General features: G+C 37.2%; 1 protein-coding gene across 9 annotated transcripts in view; it reads left to right on the top strand.

Annotated features, from left to right (window-relative positions):
• Positions 1–19018, top strand: part of Tlk2 (tousled like kinase 2) — a 140832-nt gene that overhangs the window by 7966 nt on the left and 113848 nt on the right. The window contains exon 2 of one of the 9 annotated variants that reach the window (XM_063242400.1): positions 18184–18357. The exons of the other annotated variants lie outside the window; for them this stretch is intronic. Coding sequence (XP_063098470.1) covers positions 18352–18357 — 6 coding nt within the window. The 5' untranslated portion in view covers positions 18184–18351. The remainder of the gene's footprint in view (positions 1–18183; positions 18358–19018) is intronic. 9 annotated transcript variants of the gene reach the window in all.

Raw genomic sequence — 19018 nt, 5'->3', positions numbered from 1 at the left:
TCACTGCATTAATGTACATTCGGCATTCTCTACTTACAAGCAATATTGACTAATGGCCATTGCATTGCTCCCACAGGTTATAGACTTGCCAAAGATCACTTTTCAACTTGCATTTGTATTAACAGTTACATAATTTAATACAAAGTTGCATAAGCCAATAAAATCTGATTACAAAATGAAAGAATTTTTTCTTTGAAAAGCAATTTAATTGCCCTAGAAGGACTAAATATAAAGTATGTCAATAAGGAGATCTGTTTAAAAAATACATATATATGTCTCCTAGGGATTGAACCAAAGGCTTTGTACATGCTAAGCAGAACTGTACCCTAGCATTTCTCTAACCCTTATAATTTCTTTTTTTAAAATCTGGAAGATTTTTTAGATCATTGACAAGTATTTTTTTTAAGTTCTCACTTTTTAAAGAAATTGAAACTGAAAATGGTAGATGACGTATTATGGGTGTGGTTTGTGAGACTGCTGTCAGTAGACTTATAACTCAGAAAGCCTACCTCAGGGCAGGAGGATTACTGTGAGTTTGGGGCCAGCCTGGGCTACATAGTAAATTCAAGATCAGCTTGAACGCCACAGGGAGACCCTGTCTTGACCAATAGAGCAAGGCCTACATAGACTAGCAAAAAGAACCTACATTTAGGGCTGACAGTGTAGCTCCATGGTAGAGTACTGCATGTACAAAGGGCTAGTCCCCAGCATTAAAAACACCAAAGATTTCATTTTCACTTTTTGTAAACTTGTAAGTCAGATAAGAGATCACCTTATATAATAGAATTAGACTTCTGAAAAGATGTTTTAGAAGCTGATGCTTTTCTTCAAGTCATGTAATTAATTGTAGTTGGAAGGTTTCAGATATAGATCTCAATGTTAAGATTTTCTGTGTACTGAAACTATTTACATTTAAAGAAATAGGTTTAGGTATTTTACATTTAGTATATGCTAGATAATACTCAATAAACATAGATGCCAAAAAATAGTCTCCACTTTCCTGATGTATTTAAGGAGCTGTTGATAAATTCGTTATTATACTTGCTTTCATGTTGTACTCTTCCTTTCATTCATTTTAGTATTTATCTGTGGTACAAGGCAGTGGACCCAGAGCTTTACACTGAGCTACATCATCAGCTCTTATTTATTTACTTACTTATTTGGTACCAGGCATCAAAGTTACCACCTCATGCTTTCCATGCAGGCCCTTGTGCCACTGAGCTAAATCTCAGCCCTTTCTGTATTTTTTGAGATAAGATTTTTCTAAGACATTAAATTACCCAGGCTGGGCTTGAATTTGCGTTTTCCTGCCTCAGCCTCCCAGAGTGCTGGGATTACAGGCATGTAAAATGTTAGAGTATTCTGGCACAATAGAGAAGCAAAAGTACAAAATGAACAGTTTTATTGAGTTGAGGACATGGAAAGGAGCACATGACCCATGGTTGCTGGGCTCCCACTAGATACAGAGAAGCAGAGGGTTATAGGACCTCTGATTGAAGTGGCGCATGAGGCAGATAATGATGATGAGTGAGGAACCGATTGGAATTCTCTGTGCATGCAAACAGGAAGGGGAGTTGCAGTTAGGGCTGAAGAAGAAGCAGGAAGTGATAAACATTCACTTTGGCCTTCCACCACGGTAGACCATCGCCATAACTATACAGTAATTTTTTTTTTTTTTGGTCTTTTTCTTTTTTATCGGTACCAGGGATCAAACTTAACGACTGTCTGCTTGCAAGGCAGGCGCATATGCCGCTGAGCTAAATCCCCAGCCCCAACTATACAGTAATTTATACTAGTGCAACCACCTTTCATGAAACATCTGGCTCATTTTTTAATTTTTACTTTTAGGCAGGGTCAGGGTAAGTAGCTAAATTTCTCAGGCTATATTAGAATTGTGCATGATCTTACTGTCTTGGTCTCCTAGAATGCTGGGATTAGGGCATATACCACCATGCTACTTTAGTGTTTGATTCTTCTGTTATTTCTCATGTAGTCAAGTATCAACTCAAGTCTCTCATTTTTGGGGGACAGGTTCTTGCTATGTAGTTCAGGCTGGCCTTAAACTCATTTTGTAGTCCAATTGGTCTTTTATTCAAGGCTGTCCTCCTGCCTCAGCCTCCTCAGTGCTGGGATCATAGGTGTGAGCCACCATGCCCAGCTTCAAGTCTCTTCTTAATCTGAAATTTCTTATGTACTTTTCTGCTTCCATTACTACCCTCTTAAAGATTACCTTATGCAAAGTGCAGTGGTTTTACTAGATCATTCAGCTTTCTCTAAACTGTAACCAATTGTATTTTCAGAAATACTGTTTTATGTTACTCCCTTGCTTTAAAGGATTCCCCATTGCCTCTTCTAGTTTGAAAATCTTGTATCTTTTCTACCCTTATTATTGATTACCACAAAATGATAGTGTATATTCTTCTCAAAGGTTGATATTAATCAGTACCTTTGTAACTCCAAACCCCGCATGGTAATGTACTCCTGTAATCCCAGCACTTGGGAAGCTGAAGTAGGAGGATTGTTGTTTGAGATCAGCCTTAACTGCAAAGTGAGCTCAAGGCCAGCCTGAACTGCATAGTAATAAGACCCTGTCTCAAAAAGACTAAAAAAAAAAAAAATTAACTCCATTTATTCCCCCAATTTACATGCTGTTGGTGTCGTGTTGTGTGTGTGTAAGTGTGTGTGTGTGTGTGTGTGTGTGTGTGTATTCCACACCCCTGCCCCCCAGCAGTTGTAGGTTTATGGAAATTGGGCAGGTAGCACAATTCTTTTAAACTCCCCCCAGTTTCCTGTCATTAACATTCTGCCTTACTGCAGTGGTGTATTTGTTGCACCAAGAGATGGTCTCTCTTGATGGACTGGTGTGATACATTGTTAGGCAAGTACTGTATCATTGAGCTATATCCCCAGCTGTTTCTATTTTTTTCGAGACGGGATCCTAATATGTTGCCTGGTCAAACCTCCAGCAAAAATTTTGATCCTCCTGCTTCATCCCCCTCAGTATAGTCCTGAGTGGCTGTATTATACTTCTGATCCACTGCACCTAGCTGGTATGGCCTTATTCTTGAACAACATTTTGTTAAAATTCAAGGGTGGCTATTACTATTTATTCAGTATATTGTTTACTGGATCCTTTACCATCATCTATTGGCTTCTGTTCTATGCTGTTTTATTTTCAGTCTGCTCATTTTCAAGGTTTTTTCTTTTTATGATGCCGGTATTTGAAACCAGGGCTTTCCCACTGAGCTGTTTATTCCCAGACCTTTTTAAAAATTGGATTCAGGGGGCTGGGGATTTAGCTCAGCGGCATAAGCGCCTGCCTTGCAAGCAGGCAGTCGTGGGTTCGATCCCTGGTACCGATAAAAAGGAAAAGGACAAAAAAAAAATTGGATTCAGGTTTATTTTAATTAAGTTAAATTAAATTTATTTATTTATTTTGAGGCAGGGTCTCACTGTGTAGTTCAGGCTGGTCTTGAATTCACTCTATAGCTCAGGCAGGCTTTGAACTTGCAGTGATCCTCCTGCTTCATCTTCCTGGAGTGCTGAGATTACAGACATGCACTATCACACCAGGCTGGATTCAGGGTCTTGCTAAGTTGTAAAGATTCCCTGCCTGGTTTTAAATTTGTCATCCTGATGGGCCAGGGGTTTGGTTCAGTGGCACAAGTGCAAGTGCTTGCCTGGCAAGCACAAGGTTGTGAGTTTAATCCCTGGTGCAAAAAAAAAAAAAAAATTTGTCGTCATCTTGCTCTGTGTGCTGTGATTGCGGAAATGTGCTACCATACCTGGCTATGTATTTCTTATTTTCTGTTTACTTTTGTTAATTAATCGTTTTTTGTACCAAGGATCGAACTCACAACCTTACACTTGCCAGGCAAGTGCTTATGCCACTGAACTAAATCCCTGCCCCATGTTAAATAAAAGTTAAGTTGAAAAAAAATTTTTTTATTGGATATGATGCTGCATGCCTGTGATTCTAGTGGATTGAGTAGCTGAGGCAGGAAGATTTCAAGTTCTGGACCATCACGGCAATTCAGTGAGACTCTACTGCAAAATAAAAAATATGAAAGGGGTGGGGATATAGCCTAGTGAAAAGACCTTGGGTTCTATTCTCTGCTTTTCTGTGGTGCAGACATCATTTCCCTAATCAAGAAAAGAATCTGGGTCTTTCTGGCCTCAGCTGTTCCTCTCAAACTTCCTCCTTTCAGTCCCTCCCTTGTTTTCTCCCTCCCTCCCATTCTTTCTTTTTTTGTACTGGGGATTGAACCCAGGGCTTTCACATTGAACTATATCTCCAGCCCATTTTCTTTTTTCTTTTCTTTTCTTTTCTTTTCTTTCTTTCTCCCTTTCCTCCTTCTCTCATTTTGAGATCAGGGTCTTGATAAATTACTCAATTATCTGGTCTGGACTCAAACTTGTGATCTTTCTGCCTCAGCGTCCCAGAGTGCAGGGATTATAAATGTGTGCCACTGTGCCCAGTAGGCAACACTTCTTTTATCATTTGTGTTTTGTTTTGTTTTCTTTTTTGAGATAAAGTCAACCTATGTAGTACAGGCTGGCCTTGAACTCCTACCTCAGTCTCCCAGGTGCTGGGATCACAGTTGTGTGCCACCATACCTGGCTATTTCTGGAGTATTTGAGGATTTATGATTCATTCTGGTGGCTTTGTTTTAGTTTGTTTATTTTGTCTTTACTATGCAGTTCAGGCTGGCCTTAGCTCAGTTTGTAGCCCAGGCTGGTTTTATTTGCAATGGTCCTCCTGCCTTAGCCTCCTAAGTGCTGGGATTACAGGCATGCGCCACCACGAGCAGCAGTTTTGTTTTGTTTTATTTTGTCTTTTTGAGACTGTCTAGTTGGTTTATTTGGGAGTGGCCCTTTGACATAGTATGATGCTTTAGAATTTCTGTTGAGTCATTTGTTCTGGTGGCTGTTTTCTACTCCAGATCAGTTTATCAATCTTTGATTTTTTGAGACAGGGACTCAATACATAGACCAGGCTGGCCTTTGAAGTCAAGATCCTCCTGTATCAGCCCCCCCTGTGCTGGGATTATAGGTATGGGCTACCAAGCCAGTTGTTGTTAAAGAGATTTTCCCTGAAAATCTTGTTTCATAACTGACTATTTTTCTAAGGAATGCTGCTTTGCAAATTAAAGCAGTCTGGAGCATAGAAGTCTTTCTTTTCAATTTCGTTTATTACTGTCCTGTTTTCCATGACTACATTGAGCTCTTTGCTTTCTTCCTACTCCTAGTATGGAAGCCCCCGCTTATCTATGATTTTGTTCTCCATAGATTCAGCCATGGTCTGGAAATATTAAATTAAATGGAAAATTCCAAGCAGTGCATAAGTTTTAAATTGCATGCTGATAATCTGAGTAGTATGATAAAGTCTTGGGCTATCCTGCCCCAGAGGTGGATCATCCACTTTGACAGCATATCTGTGGTATATGTTGTTGGCTCTTGATTACATAGTAAGTGTCTTGGTTGTCAGATTAACTGCTGGTGGTATTGAGCACCTGTGTTCACAAAACCCTTACTTTATTTAATATGGTCCAAAAGTTCAAAAGTACTGATGCTGACAGTTTGGATATACTAAAAAGAATCTATAAAGTGCTTCTTTTAAAAGAAAGTTTTTGACTTAATAAGGAAAGAAAAAAATCTGTGTACTGAGGTTGTTAAGGACTTCAGTAAGAGTGAATCTATTTATGAAATTGTGAAGAAAGAAAGAAAACTTGTGCTGCCAATATTGCTATCATACTGGAAACAAAAAAGTTATGGTCGTAGTGCTTAAGAACTTAACTAAGATCGAAAAGGCATCATAGTTGTATATGTTATTTATAGGAAAAAACTTACTAATAGAGGGCTTGGTACTGTCTGTGGTTTTAGACTGAGGATCTTGGAAAATATCCTTTGTGGACAAGAGGAAACTATTGTGTACTGGTTCCCTAGAATCTTATCTTTACTATTTACCAGTAGGTCAGTAGTTATTTGTTATCAGATAGGAAATGTCATTCTCATAGATACACCTTGTGCTGAAGAATACTTACATAGTAAGAAGAAATTTTGGTTGTTTTTGAAAGCTTTAGAAATTTAATTGCTAATTTCTTTTTTTTTTTTTTTTTGTCTTTTTCGTTTTTATCGGTACCAGGGATCGAACTCACGACCACAAACTTGCAAGGAAGGCACTTATGCCGCTGAGCTAAATCCCCATCCCCCTATTGCTAATTTCTTGTGCAGTTTAGGATTCAGGTCTAAGAATGAGATACTCAACCAAGCATAGTGGTACATACTTGTAATCCCAGCACTCCTAAGCAGGAGGATCAGAAGTTCTAGCCCATCCTACCTACCTAGTGATTTAGTGAGACTTTGTATTAAAAGGCAGGTGGTGGTAAGTATAGCTCATTGCAAAGGCCCTGCATTCAGTGTCTAGTATCAGGAAAAGAAAAAAAAAACAGGGAGAATTCATCATTCATTACAGTTATACTCTTCTAATACGCCCCCTCTTTTTTTGTTTTTTTGGAGACAGGGTCTTGCTACACGTTTTTTTTTTTTTTTTTCTTCTGGCCTTGAACTTGCAGCAGTCATCTTGCCTCAGCCTCCCAAGTGCTGGGATTGCAGGAATTGCATCACCACACCTAGCTAATACACCCTTTTTAATAAAAACCTGCATATACTGCAAAATATACTGAAATAGAAACAATTTAGTTAGAGTCTACTAGCTGCTAAGAAGTTAATTAACTGTGTGACTTCAAAATTACTTCAGCGTCCTGGATACTTGTAATTTAATCTTTGATAAACTATACAAAAGAGGAATCCAGATTTGAGATAGGGAAAAGCAAAATCCAAAAATTTCATTTTGGGCTTAATAGTATCAAAGAATAAGTAGTATAATAAATTAAAAACTTTGAAGAATAAAGCCTCAAGGCCATGTGTGGTGGCACATGTTTATAATCCCAGCACTCAGAAAGCTGAGGCTAGAGGATCTCTGCAAGTTCTAGACCAGTCTGAACTATGTCACAGGACCCTGCCCCCAAAAGAATAGTTTCAATGTGGGTGTGGTGGCACACACCTGTACCCTCTGTACTCTGGGAGGCCAGTCTAGTCTGCGCAGCAAGATCTTGTCTCAGAAAAGCCCCACAAAAACCAAAATACATAGAACAAAGTTTCTTTAAGACAAACTCTACTGTGTTCATTATGTGTTTAGGTTTTTGTGAACTTGGATTATAGAAGATAAAATCATGATGGTAGAAAACTACAGTACCATAGGTGCAAGAACAGTACTTTGTTCTGGCCATTAAGTATATGCTGACAGTTAGCATTGAGGAGAATAGAGGTGGACTGTTTTTCCAAAAAATATCCTCAAAAGAAAGATAATGTGTATTTTAAAACCCTAGTTATATGAGAGAGACCTCCACAACTTTTTCATCTTTAAAAACTTAAAATTTCATACATATTAAAAAATAACTCCTTGGGGCTGGGAATTTAACTCAGCAGCATAAGCGCCTGCCTTGCAAGCAGGCAGTCGTGAGTTCCATCCCTGGTACCAATAAAATGAAAAAAGACAAAAAAAAAAAAAAACTCCTTACAGCCTCTGGCTTCCACCAGTGAATTTTATTCTACTATGTACCTCATGTGAGTAAAATCATACAGTATTTGACCTTTTGGAACTGGCTTACTTTACTTAACGTATCTTTAAGGTTCATCTTTGTTGAAGTATGTATCAGGATTTCTTTTTCAGCTTCAGTAATACTCTGTTGTATGTATACCATACCTTGCTTATCCATTCTTTTTTTTTTCTTCTTTCTTTCTGAGACAGAGTCTTGCTATGAAGTTCAAGTTGGCCTTGAACTCACTATGTAGCCCAGGCTTGCCTGGAACTTGCAGTAGTCCTCTTGCCTCAGCTTTCTGAGTGCTGGGATTACAGGCATGTGCCACTGTGCTGGACTCCATTCATTTGTTAGACACTTGAATTACTTGCACCTTTGGCTGTTGTGAATATTGATGCTATGAGCATGAGTGTACCACTATCTTTTCAAGTCACTGCTTTAAATTCTGCAGACCCCTTACATCTATGGATAATTAAAGCCAGGGTCACTCTACTAGTAAGCTATATGCTCAGCCCTTTTTATTTTTTATTTTGGGTAAGGCACCTCTTTCACAGTTGTGCAGTCCTCCTACTTCAGCCTCCCAAGTAGGATATGCCACCACTCACAACTAAACCTACTTTTGTTGAGACTGTACTGTGTTTATGTTTGATAGGGGATTTAAGAAATCAACCAGAAGTCCAGGGATTTAGCTCAGTGGCCAAAGTGCCTGCCTGACCAAGCATGTGGTCTTGAGTTCGATCCCCAGTACCAAAAAGAAAAAAAAGAGAGAGAGCGCACGAAATCAACCAGATATACTGTATACTCTTGAAACAATAATAGGCAGACATGGACTCATATGTCTGTGATACACACTTAAAGTTAGATGGGGTAATGTCAAGGTCCTGTGAGCCTAAAAGAACTGAGCATATTTAGGGAATTAGCATATTATGTTCCAGGGTCAGACCATATGTTGTGTAGAAAGTAGTTAAAATTACTGCAGGTAAGCTGTCTAAGAAAAATTATGATAAAATATTATGAGTAAATTAAAGATTGTTACTACATATGGCTTGGTTTTAAAGCTTAGTGAAAATAAGTTTCAAAAAGGCAGAGGATTTTTTAAAAATTAATTTTTATTATTTAATATAATTGTGTGTGTGTGTGTGTGTGTGTGTGTGTATGTGTGTGTCTTTTTGAGATAGAATCTCAATGCGCAGTTCAGACTGGCCTTGAGCTCACTTGGTAACCCGAGCTAGTCTCAAACTTGCAAGGGTCCTCCTGCCTCAGCCTCCCAAGTAGTGGGATGACAGGTATGAGCCAACATGCTTGGCATATTTAATATATATAGTACAAAATAAGAAAACACAAGGGTACATATTGAAGCATCTCTTATATGTTTTTCCTTTATATTCCTCTTTTTCCTTTTCTGGAGACAACTGTTAGTATTTTTTTGCATTTGAGATAGATAACTACAAAAACATTTATATTCATTTCCAAGGCTTTTTTTTGGTCTTTTTTGAGACGGGGTCTCACTATGCAGTTCAGGCTGGCCTTGAACTCACTTTGTAGCTCAGGCTGGTCTCGAACTTGGAGTGATCCTCCCACCTCAGCCTCCGAGTGCTGGGATTACAGGCGTGAGCCACCATGCCTACCTTATTTCCTCCAAGTTTTAAAATGCAAAAATAAGTGTATTATACTTTTGTGTATTTTGCTTCTTGTGCTTAAAATACTTAAGAAATTCATTTATATTAGTATATCTAGAACGTTGTTTTTTTGAAAGCTGTAACTTAATATTCGCATGTATACTGAACTATACTTTAGCTAGTTTTGTATTGATGAACATTTAGATGTTGATATAAGTAGTGCTATAATCTCACCTACTACATAATGTCATTTAACACACATTCAAATGCAGTGTTTTTATAGGATAATCCTCTGGAAGTAAAATCACCTCATCAAAGGATCAGAGTATTTGTAATTTTACTAGCTATAGCTATGTCACTGTATGTAAAACATACTCTTCCATTAGTTTGTGAGAACATTTGTAGTCATAAAGTAAGGGAGTCTACACAAATATCAAGATCTCTGAACCTCATAAAATTATAGGTGGAAAACTTCATGTATGCATGGAAGTATATATACATATTTTTTAAAATTTTTATTTTATTTTATTTTATTTTTTTTTTTTTTGGTCTTTTTCGTTTTTATCGGTACCAGGGATCGAACTCACGACTGCCTGCTTACAAGGCAGGCACTTATGCCGCTGAGCTAAACCCCCAGCCCCTAATTTTTGTGAAGACCACAATCTGTCTTTCCCTCTGTCTCTCTCTCTGTCTCTCTGTCTCTGTCTTTCTCTGTGTCTCTCTTTTTGGCATTTTGAGACAGGATCTCACTATGTAGTTCAGGCTGGCCTTGAACTCAGGTGATTCTCCTGTCTCAGCCTACCAAGTGCTGGGATTACAGGTGTGTGACACGGCCTGGCCAATGGAGGTGATTTTTAAGAATGTTAATGTGAAGTGTGGAGGAGATTTTATGTGAATGAATCTAATACTCAAATGTTTACTGTTCTCTTCCATTCCCTGGGAGGCCATCTTTTAAAAAGGTATTCTTCTGTTGAATTGAGTTCTTAAGCAATACTTCACTTTCTTAGTTCAATTAGTTCATTTTTCTATATTTCCAGTCTGGATATGTTGCGCAGACTGGTTTTGAACTTACAGGCTCAACTGATCTTCTTGGCTTGGCCTCTTGAGTACCTGGGTCTTCTGGTATATGCAGCTATAATGCCCAGCTTCATTTATTTATTGGAGTTTAGAGTTTTGTAAAGTTAAATTTTTTCTACAAGGACTTGAAATAGTTTCATGTATCAGAAGTTAATAAAATTTTAGCCAAAGTCACGTCAGTTTGGCATTTTAAATGACTTGAAAATGACTTTTAAATGACTTGAATAAGTAGGAAATAGTTCATTAGCCCTCATCATTATCTTTAGAACTTTGTTGGAGATCTGAGGAATTAACCCTTCTATAAAATTTGTGCTTTGGGTTGGGGGGGTAAAAGAGAGGGAAGAAATTTAAATGAAGAACCACAGTAAGTTGTAGTAAATGTGAAATTTCATCATAGCAGATTTTATAGGACCTTTCTGTTTCATGATAATGTGATTGATGTATAATATTTGTATTACTGAAATTACAGTTCCTAGTTTGTAGCTTCTAGAGAGAAAACAGTAGCTGTACGTAGTGAATTAGAACGTTAAAATAATTTATTTATAGACAATTGATAGTGTAATATGAAAGTCTTATTGCATTAGGTGGCTTCTTTCCTTCTCTCTGCCCTCCCCTCCCCGTTCCTCCCCTCCCCTCTCCTCCAGTCTCCTCTCCTTATCTTCTTTTTTCTTCAGTATTAGGGATCATGCATGCTAGGCTAGGTAAGCACTCTTATCACTGAGCTATATCACCAGGCTCAGATGGATCATTTTATACTGAAAAGTTAGGTAGACCTGTGTGCCGTGCTAGATACTGGAGCAAAATTACTTATTGTAGGCAATTTTGACAAGTTTTCCAAACATTGGTTGATTGATTTTTTTCTTTTTGTTAGTTTTTTGAGACAGGATCTTGTTACACAGTTCAGGCTGGCCTTGAGCTCACTTTGTAACCTAGGCTGGTCTTGAACTCTCAGTGATTCTCCTGCCTCAGCTTCCTAAGTGCCGGGATTACAGGTGTGCAAGTTTTATTTATTTCTGAAGTAAAAGCTTAGAGCAAAATTCTTCATATGAGCCACTTTTTAGGGTGATATTTACTTTAATAGAGTTTTAAAATTTTTTTTACTAACATTGACTACATTAATTTTTTTTTTTTTTGGTCTTTTTGAGACAGGGTCTCACTATGCAGTTCAGGCTGACCTTGAGCTCACTTGGTAGTCCAGGCTGGTCTCAAACTCTCAGCGATCCTCCTGCCTCAGCCTCCCGAGTGCTGGGATTACAGGTGTGAGCCACCACGCCTGGCAATTTTTTTAAATTTTAAAGAGGATAAAACAGAATAAGACCAATCAAAACAAACCAGTGCAAGAGATACAGGACTTCAAAACATTATCAAATCAATAATAGTTACTATTATGCCTTTTGATGTCTTCAAAATACCAATAACTTCAGACATAGTAAAAATCAAACAACAGAACAGAATAGGAACAATAAAAACAAAACAATGAATGCAATAAAGGATTTCAAACAAGCTAATAGTAAATCCAAAATTGCAACCATAATATATCTTGCTATCCTTCAAATAGCATTTCCTGTCATCGGATTTAACGTAATCAAACAAAACAATAGAGAATAGAACCTGACCCAACAAAACAATGAAAATGATATAGGACCTCAAAACAAGACCATAGGGAGTGAACAGTGGCCACATGCCTCAGATAAAGATCCCCCTACAGGCCATGCTGATACCAATATCCTTTGAACCCATGATCAGACCACTCGCCCTAGACTTAACAATGTTAATGAAACACCAAAGCACCACGGGCATGCAGTTGCATTTCATCTCAATAGCTATCATCACAGCCTGTGTTTCTCCGGATAAAGCCGTTGCTTATGGGGCAATGGGGGTGGGGGGAGCAGCAGCGGGTGGGTGTTGGAGGATGGGTTTGATACTTTTTGTTTGCCATCCTGTGGGCTGAAAGAGGCTGGGGTCTGGCCATTCCCAGTCTGGCAATGGCCTTTAATTGGCTCTGGTTCCCAGACTGGACTTGTTTGCTGGTGGCCATTATTCGCTCTCCCCCTAGTCCGTGAATGGCCTGCTACAGTGAATTTTTAAGATCTAGTCTATTTGAAATTATTTGAAGGCAGGTTATAAGAAGTCAAAAATGCTTACCACTAAAAAATAATACAACGAGATAATAGTTTGTAGTCCTTTCTTGGAGATGAAATGAAATATTTTAAAAATATAATCTTTTAGAATACAGGAGAAGGGGCTGGGGATTTAGCTCAGCGGCATAAGTGCCTGCCTTGCAAGCAGGCAGTCATGAGTTCGATCCCCGGTACCGATAAAAAGGAAAAAGACAAAAAAAAAAAAGAATGCAGGAGAAGAGAAAAAACAAAAGATGTGACAAACAGAAAAAATATTTTCAATAGGGTAGATTTTGCCCAGTTATATAATAATTAAATAAATGGTAAATGGCTTTACACTCTAATTGAAAGAGTTTCAACATAGATTGAGAGCCAAGATCTAACTATGTGTTGTCTACAGTAGTTCATAGTGTTTTAACTGATACCTTTATAAACATATATCTGGGCGTGGTGGCACATGCCTGTGATTTCAGCACTCAGGAGCCTGAGGCAGGAGGATTGCCATGAGTTCAAGGCCAGCCACTTCAGTTTTTTTTTTTTCTAATCAATGTTTATTCTAATCAATGTTAGCGGTATCTTTTTCCATTCTTTCAAGTTTCTATTTGTTTGTATATTTATTTATTTATTTATTTATTTATGTTGGTTTTTAAACACAGGGTCTTGCTATGTAGTTCAACTGGCCTTGAACTCACCATGTACCCCAGGCTGGCCTTGAACTCATGGCAACTGGTGGGGGTGTAGCTTAGATTTCTTATGAATGTACATGTGCAAAACTCTAACAAGCCAGTGTGGTAGCTCAGGGCTGGAGTCAAAGCTACTTTAGAGGCTGAGACTGGAAGTTTACAAGTTCACAGCCAGTATGGAGAAAGAAGGGAGAGGGGAGATTGACTAAATTTTGCAGTATATAAAAAAGGTTAGCATAAGTGCCTGCTTGGCAAGCACAAAGTTGTGAGTTCAATCCCCAGTGCAAAAAAAAGAAAAAAAATAATGTATCATGGCCAGTTGGATTTTATGCTAGTTGCAGAGTTGATATAACATTAGGACTCCACAGCCAGGTGTGGTGGCACACATCTGTAAATCCAGTACTCGGGAGTTTGAGGCAAGAGGATCACAGTGAGTTCAAGGACAGCCTGGGCTACAGTCAGTTCAAAACCAGCATGAGCTACATAGTGAGCTGTCTCAAAAAAAAAAAAAAAAAAAAAAAAAAAAAAAAACGAACTCAATGTTGTTCACCATGTTAATAAAAGTAAAGAAATATTAAGTGATCTTGTAATAGATACATGTGAAGCATTTGACATACTTTAATATCAATTCTTGATAAAAGCTGTCAGCTAACTGTAGTTTAAAGGGAACTTGCTGTTCTGTTAAAAAGCATGTAAGGAAAACCTGCAACTAACATCATATGTAATGGCAAAAATGAATTCTTTGTACCTAAAATCCAGAGTAACTCAAGGATGTTTGTTCTCACAACTTTTTAAACTATTACTTATTTTTTACTTTTTTTTGTTTTAAAGAGAAAAACAGAAAAAACAAACTATAAACAATAACAAAAAATCATAAAACAATAGCAATATAGGATTTGAAGACAAGATGACTGGAATTTAAGAATAATTGTTATATTGCATATTGTTCTTCAAAACAGTTTCTCAGATTACCAGATATTGGGATGCAAAGTTTATCAAACCATGTGAGTACTAACTATTCCTTTTCTTTTTTTTTTTTTTGTCTTTTTCATTTCTATCGGTACCAGGGATTGAACTCACAACTGCCTGCTTGCAAGGCAGGCGCTTATGCCGCTGAGCTAAATCCCCAGCCCCAACTATTCCCTTTCTTGAAATAATAAAATTAGTAATACAATTATCTTAGCTATCTTGTGTGTGTGTGTATTTGTATTTTTCCCTTTTCCTTTCTTGCTTTTCTCCTTGCCTCCATTCCAGTTGTTCTTTCCCTTTGAGCAGTTTCTTTCTCTTTCACAATATCTATTGTACCTTTTGGATTTTACTTACTCTTTCATTTTCCTATGCGAAGAAGACAATGCAGTGTTTACACATGAAAGTCTGATTTATTTCACTTATGAGGATGATCTGTAGTTGTATCCACTTACCTATAAAAACCTTGAGTTTATCCTTCTTTATCGCTGAGTAGCACTCCACTGTATAAAAATACCACATCTTTTTTTATCCATTTCTCTGTTGGTTGCCATTTGGGTTGTTTCCAAGATTTGGCTATTACAGATTATACTGCTATAAACATGAGTGTACATACAACTTTTGTTGAACATATTCTAAGATTCTAGTCACTGCAATAAAGGAAGTAAAGGAATAAATTTAAGATTAGAAGGGAAATACAAAAATTATGTTTTTTTAGGTTCCTTAAAGCTCACATGATTGTCCATGTAGAAAGTGCTGAGTAAAATAAATAAATAAATGTGCTAAATAAACTATTACAAAACTACTAGTTTAAATTTAATTAGGATACAATATTAATTTACAAGAACTAATTAATTACCTTTTTCATATTAGCAGTGAACAGTTGACAACTGAAGTTTAAACAGTAGTATCATTTATTATAACATCAAATAATAACGCAATTTAAAATATTCCCCAAGAACACAGAATAGAGTATGTCCTATACAATTCCTTATAGAAGTTAAGGTGTATTTACATTTCGTAGAGTTTAAGGTACAGAGGGTAAAAAAATTCATTTATGAGCACACTTTTGGAAACATTTCATAATAGGTACTATGTTAATAATACAGTAATGAAAGAAGAAGGCTAATGCAATTTATAATCCTGTGGAGATTAAAGGGAAAAATACTTACTTAGAGCATTGAGTTTCTAGTTTTAGACTAGCATTTATGATTTAAATGAGTGGTTTAAAGCCTTCACCTTTCAGTTAGACTTTAAATATTTTGACTTGTTGAATAATTTAGACTCTGTGTCAGGTTGTTTTCTTTTAATACATGTTTGAAGCCAGATATTGATGGTATAGGCTTGACATGTTTGAGCCCAGGCTGGGCATTTTAACAACTTAGCAGGAAGAACTCTGCCTAAAAATTAAAAAAAAAAAAAATTTTTTTTTTTTAAAGGCCTGGTCCAGGGATTTAGCTCAGTGCAATAAATGCCTGCCTGACAAGTGCTAGGTCATGAGTTCAATTCCCAGTACCAAAATAAATAAATAAAAATAAAGGGCTAGAAATATAGCTCAGTGTGAAGGCCCTGAGTTCAGTTCCCAGGAGTACAAAAACAACTAACAAACAGAAATGCATACATGTTAGGGAGACAACATGATGTTCACTTGTGTAAGTCCAAACCATTTCACCCAAGAGCATGATCAGAAGTTGCGTCCATTTACCTCCAAGAGCCTCAAGATTATCCTTCTTTATAGCTGAGTAGCTTTCCATTGTATAAAATTGCCATATTTTTCTTACCCTTTCTCCAGTTGATGGGAAAGCTATTCTTGCGTTTTTCTGGTTGCCTGTTGCATGGAGCATTGTGTCGCCTTTCAGCCTATGAATTTCCTTTTGAGTTAATGTGTTTCTTGTATGCCACATACTGATGGATCCTGTTTCTTGATCCACTTTGCCCATATTTCTTTTTATTGGCAAATTGAGGCCATCTGCATTAATGGTTATGGCCAACATGCATTGATTCATATCTGCCATGGTGTTTTCCTGCTGTTGGCTCCCTACTTTCCCCCTCCATTCAATTTGTTTGTCCCGCTCGGTGATCCCACTATGCTGCTGTTCCTGGAACTGTGGTCATTTTTATCTTTCTTTAGAATATCTTTTACGAGTCAGTGGGATCCAAAATGTACAATAGATATTGTAAAAGTGAAAGGGGAGGAAATACTTAAAAAGGGAAAGTGGCAGCCATTGTTATTTTGTTTTAAAGTCCTGTTATCATTTTCATTGTTTTGTTTTGAATGATCTTGCTTTGTTTTGTTTGGTTTGATTTTATTATATGTTATGACATGGGCAGCTATTTTGAAGATAACAGGATATGGTATGGTAGCCATTGATGATTTCCTATTATCTTGTTTTGAAATCCTGTGTCACTTTTACAGTTTTGATTGGTTTTATTCTGTTCTGTTTTATTGGGTCTGATAGTATGCGCAGCTATTTTTTTTTTATTTAAAAGAGATGAAACACAGAAAAACAAAAGGCGAAAGAGACAAATAACAGCAACAAACGCAAAACAGTAACGCTATAGGCCTTCAAAACAAGATGATAGGAATTTAACAATGATTGTTATATTATGTATTATTATTTTAAAAGAAATTGCTTAGGTTACCAGATATAGACATGCAAAATTGATCTAATCATGAGTATTAACTTTTCCAAGAATGAATAGAATTAGTAGTATAGTCGTCTTAGCTATCTTGTGTGTGTGTGTGTGTGTCTGTACACACACAAATTTTTATCTTTTTACTGTTCCCTTCCATCTTTCCTCCTTTCCCCTATCCTAGTTACTTTTCCCCTTTGAGCAGTTTCTTACTCTTATACAATATTTATTGTAGATTTTGGGTCTTATTTGCTCTTTCAGTTTCCTTTTTTTGTTTGTTTGTACGAGGGATCAAACTCATGACCTTATGCTTGCCAGGCAGGCACTTGGGCAGCCGTCTGTCAGTTTTTTTATACTATAGAGACAATACAGTATTTACACATGTGAGTTTGATTTATTTCACTTAATATGGTCTCAAGTTGTGTCCATTCACCTACAAAAGCCTCAATGCAGTCCTTCATTATAGCTAAGTAGTATTCCATTGTATAAAAATACAACATCTTTTTTACCCATTCCTCTGTTGATGGGCATTTGGGCTGTTTTCAAGATTTGGCTTTATTACAAATTGTGCTGCTATAAATGTGGGTGCACACACATCACTGTGGTATGATGTTTTTAATTCTTTTGGGAATATACCCAGGAGGGAAATAGCTATGTCAAATGGGACCTCCAATCCTAGCTTTTTGGGGAACCTCCACACTGATTTCCACAGTGGCTACACCAGCTCCTCCAACATTTGTTATTGGTTGATTTCTTGATCTTGACCATTCTTTCTGGAGTGAGATGGAATCTCATTGTTGTTTTAATTTGCATTTCTGTAATGACCAGTGATGCTGAACAGTTTTTCATATATTTATTTGCCATTTGTATTTATTTCTTCATCTGAGAAGTGTGTATTCATCTCAGATTGGGCAGCTTTTTTGTGGGGGGTACTGAGCAGTTATTTTGAAGATACCAAAAGGGATTATAGTAGCCATTGTTAATTTCCTTTGATCTTGTCTGGAAATTCTGTATCACTTTCACTCTTTTGTTTTGATTGGTTTTCTACTGTTTTATTTGGTTTGATTTTAATGTGTCTGATGGTATGGACAGCTATTTTGAAGATAACAAAGGGCATTATGGCAGCCATTGTCAGTTTCCTAGTGTCTTGTTTCAAAGTCCTGTATCTCTTTCACAGTTTTGTTTTAATTTGTTTTATTCTTTTTTATTTTGTTTGGTTTTATTCTCTTAAAAATAAAAAAAAGAAATGAATATATGCTTGGCAGGTTATATAGCATGGTTAAAACTGCTGAGTGGTTTGGTTGTCAAAGTTTCATGTTAAGGAAAGGTTTTACCTTCCACATGGGGAAAGAAGAAACTAATCTTAATAAAGGATCAGCTATTTCTCAGTCACTATTACTCCCTCACCCAGTATGTAGCATTAATTTATTTAATCCTTGCAATATCCCTAAGGTAGGTGGTTTTTCCTCTTTTATCACAGATGAGAAGACCAGAGCAGATAGAATTTAAGTGATTTGCCCGGTTTCATACAGTGGTTCATTGACTCAGTCCCACACCTATCTGAGTTTAAACTGTTGGTACCTGCTGTTCTCAATCATTTTTTGGTTGGTCATACTCCTGGACCATTCCATTCTTTCCCACTCAAGAAATGCAAGTAAGTGAGATTAATTTTTTATAGAGCTAACTTTGAATTTATTAATTTTGAAAGTATATCATCACTTATGCTGGGTATACTGGGGCACGCGTGTAATGATTGGGAGGCTGAGGCAAGAGGATTGCATTGAGTTTGAAGCCAACCTTGATTAGATAGCAAAACTATCTAAGAAAGTATATTACTCACAAGAAAAAACCAATAAACTTTTGTTTTTCTATTTTTTGGGGGGAGGTGGCTTGAACCCAGGGTCATTGCACTGAGCTGCATCCTCAGGCTTTCTTTTTTTATTTTGTTGTTTTGAGACAGTCTTGCTAAGTTAGTTAAGGCAAGCTAGAGGGCTGGAGCATATTCCCTTCCTAATCCCAGCCTTCCATAATGCTGAACTAACAGCTGTACATTACCATGTCTGGTTTGTCAGTTGCTTCTTGTGATGTTTTTCACACCTGGTATGGTAATTTAAAATGTAGTTTTTCTGCAGGCATGGTAGTGCACACCCGTAATCCTAGCACTGGAAAGGCCAAGTCAGGAGGAGGATCACTTCAAGTTTGAGGTCAGCCTTGGTTACATGGTGAGTTCAAGGCCAGTCTAAACTACATAGCAAGATCCTGTCTCAAAAAACACAACAGAACAAAAAACTTTTTTGGTGGTAGTAGGGATTGAA

The sequence above is a fragment of the Cavia porcellus genome, unplaced genomic scaffold, assembly GCF_034190915.1.
Source record: "Cavia porcellus strain 051 isolate PalLab524CR breed Dunkin Hartley unplaced genomic scaffold, mCavPor4.1 scaffold_32, whole genome shotgun sequence".
In the NCBI taxonomy this organism is placed as follows: Eukaryota; Metazoa; Chordata; class Mammalia; order Rodentia; family Caviidae; genus Cavia; species Cavia porcellus.
Note: the sequence above shows the minus strand (reverse complement) of the source record. Positions and strands in the feature narration are given on the sequence as shown.